The following is a 6,323-nucleotide window of genomic DNA, read 5'->3' as shown; positions in this document are numbered from 1 at the left end:
GTGTGTGTGTGCATGTGTGTGAATTATTTGTGATGAAGAAGAAGGAAGGAGCAGTTAAACTTTAAACCAGACATACTTATCCTCAAAATAGTTGTGGTGATATTATACCCTCATACTTTGTACTACAAATACATTTACTGGTTTGTAAAATATATAACCAGGTTATGAAAATATCCCTTATAAGAAGAGTAAGAAAACCAGTAAAAATGTAAAACAACCGCATGGAAAATATGTCTGATTGCTTCTTCTCCATTTTATTTTATTTTTACCTTTTTTCTTTAAGATGGAATCTGACCATGTTGACCAGACTGGTCTTGAACTCCTGGGCTCAAGCGATCCTCCCACCTTGGCCTCCCAAAGTGTTGGGTTTTTAGGTATGAGCCACTGTGCCCGGCCACCCCTCCTCCAGTTTAGAAATGATGGGTACGGTAATGCAACCTTGCAAAGGGTTTCAATGTTCAACCTTCAAGTTTTTCAATGTTTTTTAATAAAATGACATCGATTGCTGAAAGCATTATGACCTTTGTTATGCTACATAATACTGATACAAAATGTGAATAGTACAAAGTTCATTATATATAATATAAGGCTTTAATATATTACATTTGTTTCTACATAAACAGACTATAAATATATGTGCCATAGCATGTCTTATAGTCATTGTTCCCAGCATTTCACACTATGGTACCAAACAAAAAACACATTTTCTTTTTTGAAAAAAAGGACAGAAGAAGGGCAAAAATCAGTAGAAATAGCTCTATATGTTAAAAGTCTAAACAATACAATAGATGTTATAATTTGGGCTATAAAGTAATTTTGAAGTCTGGCTAATAATCATTCAGAGAGTGAACAAACTCTCTGGAGTTTGTTTACTGGAGTGTAGAGGTTTACTGGAGTGTAGAGGCCAAATAACTAAAATCCTGATGGGTTGTGGGGTGAGAGTGGGTTGGGGACGGGGGGAAGAACAAAAGGGTAAAATCCTTCCTGAAGCTTTGACACTACACACAGCTTGACATTGAACCTCCCGCCTTCAGTCTCAGACATATCACATCAGGATAGAGATGAGGGTATTCATCCAGAAGAAACCAGAAGCTGGTTTGTGCAGTCAGAACTCTTCAACACGGCAGGGAGCCTCGAGCTGAATGTCCTTACTTTGTGGTGTTCTGAATAAAGGATCAGCCTGAGAGACAAGGAGCCAGAGCTGCATAATTTCCTTCCTGGGGCTTGGCCAGGAGACACGTAAGGGTCTGGAAGGAACTCTCATTAGGAGTCGGAAACAGCACAAGGAACTCTCCTTCAGCCCAACTGCGAAGAACACGCAACCTTCTAAAACCAGAAACCCCATCTGAAGCCTTTACATTTCAGAACAGACCCCATGCCCACCTCCACCGGAGCCAACACAATGCATTTGCAGGCTCCAGTACTCTCTCAGAGCAAGCTAATGTTAGTCTTCCTTTCTGTCAATCTGAATTCCACACTTAAGGCTTGGCTTGGGACCGACGTCCTAAACAAAGCCTCTTGGATAGACTGAGCCCTGCAAATCCTTCCCATCTGCAACACCCCAAACACTTACATTGCCTGGTTTATCTTCTAGTTTTACAGAAGTGTCAACTCCCCAGGTACTGCTACTTCTTTGAGGATGGGGCCATTTCTTGAATGTCTTTGTTCTAACCCATGGTGAGACCCGCAGTAGGCAGCATGATAAATGCTTTTTAAATGAATGAAAAAGAGGATCAGGTTAACACTGGGAGAATACACGGACACATTCTTGGGTCACAAGCCTCTTCCAGGATATGCGTAGAAGACTAGCTCCCTGCAGTCCGAGGTCCTTTTTTTGTTGTTGAAATGAAAATCAAATGCGGCTACTTCCTGCTGGTGGAAAGAACAACACTTGAAAATCTGAGCAGCACCTCTTATGTGATGTCCAGGAGTTGGGGGCGTGGGTGCTTCCTTTTAAACAGGAGGGGAGCTCAATGTGGTCCCCGAGTCAGGCTGGAGAATCTGGGCTGTGCTGCCGGTTTGCACTCCGATCTCTATCAGCTTTAAAAGTTCTGCTTCCTCACTGGAGTACACAGTGGTGTCTGTGTCGTCGGAGTGATATCCGGACTGGTAGCCACTTGTCTGGTTTGAGCCCTCAGATGCCACAGACTCCCTGCTTTTGCTGGACACCATTCCACTGTGGAAGAAATGGCAAGCAAATGAGTTGGCAGAGAGAAAACAGTTCTTTTGCTGACCCCAGCCCCCTGTCTCTCCCAGTTGTTAATCAGCATATCAGGTTTACAGGGACAAGGTCTATTTTCAGGTACTCGCATGAATTAGTAGTTGCAGATAAATCCTCTTATTCAGGTCCAAGTCTTTCAAGCCTCAAATGAGATGAAAGGCAGTTCTCCTGAGTTATGCAAAGGCCCCAACCGATGGAACATGTTTATGGCCTTGCAGATTGACAAGTTTGTATACAATGACAGGCGCAAAGGGCCACTTGCATGATATTCAAGGAAACTGGGATGTTCTGAAATTTCACTTGTGCTTTTTCCAAGTGGCAATTTGGGAACTACGGGGCATGTGTATGGTGGTAATAAAGTTCTTGAGCAACTTTAAACTTTATTAACTTGAAGCGTGTGTGCAGTCAAGCCAGATATGTCAAACGCTGCTTTTTACTCATCAAAACCACATTCCTTGGAAGGACTGAGGACCCCAGTCACTCAGCAGCAACTAGAAAATGTTTTCAATGGCATGGAATCCTGACAGATGGTAATCATGTCAAAGCCTAGAAATGTAGGCTGTGTTGATCTAAAATTTCAGGATTTACATTTTCACAAACCATTCTAAGGTGTTTTTTCCCGGTAATAGGTGTTTTACCCAATTTCTTCATGTTAAAACTGCAAAAAGGAATTTTAGTAACTCATGTTTATACATAGTTTAAAAGTTACTTCAAATAATGAGAAATACAATTTTTTCTTTCAATTCAACCCCAACAAAACTAATGTAGGTGTCTTAAGCAATGGCATGGCGTGCTGCACATGATACTTGCCAAATAAACATTTTTTTAATTAATGAATGAAACATACCATTGACTTTCACAACTTTTTACCTTGGGCCTTAAAGAAAACAATAAAATAGCACAATGACACCTTTTAATGTGGTGGGGTTTCTTTTGTTTGTTTTCTTTTTGGTATGAGCATTATTCAAAAACCCATGAGTATTCCCATTTTATATAAAAGTTAGATAATAAGCAGATCAAAACCTCCTCTATTCTTACCTTTAGGTAAGAATACTCTAGCAAATAAACTCCAGCAAATACGTAACTACACTTATCCTATTATTCTTATAAATATAGATTTTCATTTATTTGTTATGTTAAGAGAACATACACGTATTCAAGACAACTACAAATTCCTACTGAACCACAGAGTGGAGATCATATTTAAAACTCATTTTAATACTTTTCCCACAACGAAATACTTACGAATTCAGACAATAATATTTAAATGTCTCAAACAAATAGATATTGGCTTATTTATATATCATACTTCTTAAGCACAAAGGCACCCATTTGTATACAGACTTAAAAATTCTTCAGAGTCCACAAAGATTGCAATCATATTGACAGCTTTAGGGATCACATCCAATCACTTTTTCATTTAGCCATTACTGACTACAGTAACTATACTCAGAAATTCCCTAGTATTCATGAATTCTCATAAAAATTGACCAAATTCTCTAATTTATTTCAGATTATTTTTAGATTTGTCACTTAATTTTATCATGTGGTTTGTTTCCTTCTTTATTTGTTAAATTGATGTTAATTTCTCCAAACAACAAAGACCCCATAGGGAAAAGTCTGCACTTATATTGAAAGTCCTAAGTTGCTTCCAAAAATTCCTATTGAAATTTGTCTTTTTAATGTGGCTGAGTCTTACCTAAAAGATGGAGCTAATTTGGTTCTGTCTTCCAAAGTTTTCAGCTCTTCTGAGGCAAGAACCATACCACTGTCCGTCTGGTTGTCCTTTTTCAGAGACAATGAGATGGCACAGTTAATTGAGCATATAAAATGACCAACTATTTAATTAAGGTGATTTCTCACCCATCTATCATGACTATCAAATAAGGTCCTGTGGAAGAACATAAAGGTATAATAGCCACAAATTGTCCAAGCTACAAAAGGAAGCAACTGCTTCCTATGAGTAGACACAGGCCAGGGAGAAGAGAAAATTTTCACATCAGCAGCTGAGAATGCCTGTTACCATTGCTTTCTTCACCATGACACTACTTGCACTTTAGTGAAATTGGTCAGAAAGCTACACTGTCTTGAACCTTGGACCAAGGACTTTACTTATGTAAAACACAGAGTTCCATCTCCATAATGACCCCATGATACACACACTCGAGGGCAGCCTTCTAATGAGGCTCCAAGACTTTAATGCTTAGGCTAATATTTATCTAACTAGTGTTTCATCCTTTGTATTATTTCTAAGACTATTTTTAAAAGATGTACTTACATCTGGGATTACTTTTACTTCTGGTTCTTCTAATGGGATGTCTTCAAATGTTTTTACACTCACAGGCCGGCTCTTTCGCTTACTGTTCTGCAGATACTGACTGCAAAAGAACAAATATTTATATTTTATTGGTGGTATATTTGACTGCAGATACCACAAGTGATACCTAAGTTCATTATCTTTCAACCACAAACTTAATAGCAACCTTCAAAACATCCTTTAGAAAAACAAAACAAAATAAAAATCTTTCTCTGCTAGCACACATGGAAGGCTTAATTTCCTGAGAAAGTCCATTTAAAAGTATAATATAACTGAGGAGTCTCGATGAGCCTGTTCTTTTGAACCCTACTTCTGAGGTCCAGTCCTGGACTAAAGACAACAATAGCAGAGGGAGTTATCAAGTGCCTTCTACTTGGCTTCCTGATTGCATGGGATTCCTCCATCGAGCTCTGGATATATTACTGAGTGTTTCACATCTGTCTGGCCATCTCCCGGGAAATTTTTTCTGGATAATGCTCACAGAGCAACCATTCAATGAAAGATAGGCAGAGGAATCATCTGAAGGTCTCCTTAAAGGATACTGAACCCAGCAGTGATTTGAAGACAACCTCTTCCTTTTCTGTGTAACAGAGGCTTAGTGTGCAAAGGGAAGGTGGACTGAGTCTCACTGTCCCCTCATTTTTGCCCCCAGAGTTGCTGTCTCAGGAAAGAGCAGTGGTTTGAGAGTAACAAGATATTTTGCCTATTTCAGAATCTACCACTGACTGCAGAAACTTGAGAAAGTCATGAATATTTCCGTGACCCTCTTTTCCCATCTGAAAGATGTGTTGGCAGTAGCACTCCCTCCCTAGCTCACGGAGATGTTGGAAAAATGAATGACATGGAGAATGTTGGGCTTATTGTTCTTAGGAAGAATAATGCTCTCTCAAACAAAGCTCATTTTTCTCCTTTGACTTCCAAAGCTTCCTTCAGGAGTCCAAATAATAAGACTTTTCGAACAACAGATCCTCTCCTTCTTGGGAAGGCTCCTTCCCGGCCATGTGGCTTTGGGTGAGTCTAGTTGATGCTATCAAAATCACTTACAGCCCAAGTGAGGGAAGGGAAGTCCTACTCACTGGGAGGACCCAACGAGACAGAAAATACACTCTTCATTCCTATACCAGCCTACTTCCCGCTACAAGCAGCCTTCTGGAACATGCTGCATAGACCTTGGGCCACAGGAGAAGAATGGAAATTAAATCTCTCTCCCCTACCCCAAGAGGCTGGTTCCTCCCTGTACAGAGAGGAGAGAATGAGATTTACAGGTGACACCCTCACTCAGGAAACTCCACAAGTTAGAGGATATGATACACAGGGTGCGATCGAAGGCTACTTTCTTGTAAGTCCAACCCCTAAAAGTAATGGTTGTCAAAAGCTACTGGTACCATAGTCAATCATTCCTGCATTCACTTGTTCAGGAAGCCCTCACTGATAATCTGCCACATGCCTGGCACTGTGCCAGATGCTGTCTAAGCAGCATTTCATGACGTGTTCACCACGGTACCACTCTAGGAGTGAGTATTACTATCCCAGCTTTTCAGATAAGGAAACCAAGGTATAGGAAGGTCAAGGAACTTATCCAAAATCACATAACTGGAATGTTTGGATTATTATTTTGAGGGCAATGGGGAGCCACTGAAGGATTTTAAGCATGGAATTGACAAGATCAGATATGCCCTTTAGAGAACTGACTGTGGATTGAAAAGAATAAGACTAGAGGCATAAGAACCATGAGAAAAATACTGCACTTCTTCAGGAGAAAGAAAGGCAGCTTGGCTAGAAAAA

At 40.0% G+C, this 6,323-nt stretch overlaps 1 protein-coding gene across 1 annotated transcript in view; it reads right to left on the bottom strand.

Moving 5' to 3' along the window:
- Positions 1-455: 455 nt before the first annotated feature.
- The window catches only part of KDR (kinase insert domain receptor), a 47,111-nt gene continuing 41,243 nt past the window's right edge, over positions 456-6,323 (bottom strand). Inside the window, exons 28-30 of the mRNA XM_005555270.5 lie at positions 4,500-4,599; positions 3,921-4,006; positions 456-2,176 (exon numbers count right to left, since the gene is read on the bottom strand). Of these exons, the coding sequence (XP_005555327.3) occupies positions 1,954-2,176; positions 3,921-4,006; positions 4,500-4,599 (409 nt within the window). The 3' untranslated portion in view covers positions 456-1,953. The remainder of the gene's footprint in view (positions 2,177-3,920; positions 4,007-4,499; positions 4,600-6,323) is intronic.

This window comes from Macaca fascicularis, chromosome 5 (assembly GCF_037993035.2).
Source record: "Macaca fascicularis isolate 582-1 chromosome 5, T2T-MFA8v1.1".
In the NCBI taxonomy this organism is placed as follows: domain Eukaryota; kingdom Metazoa; phylum Chordata; class Mammalia; order Primates; family Cercopithecidae; genus Macaca; species Macaca fascicularis.
This window is presented reverse-complemented; position numbering and strand designations above follow the sequence as displayed.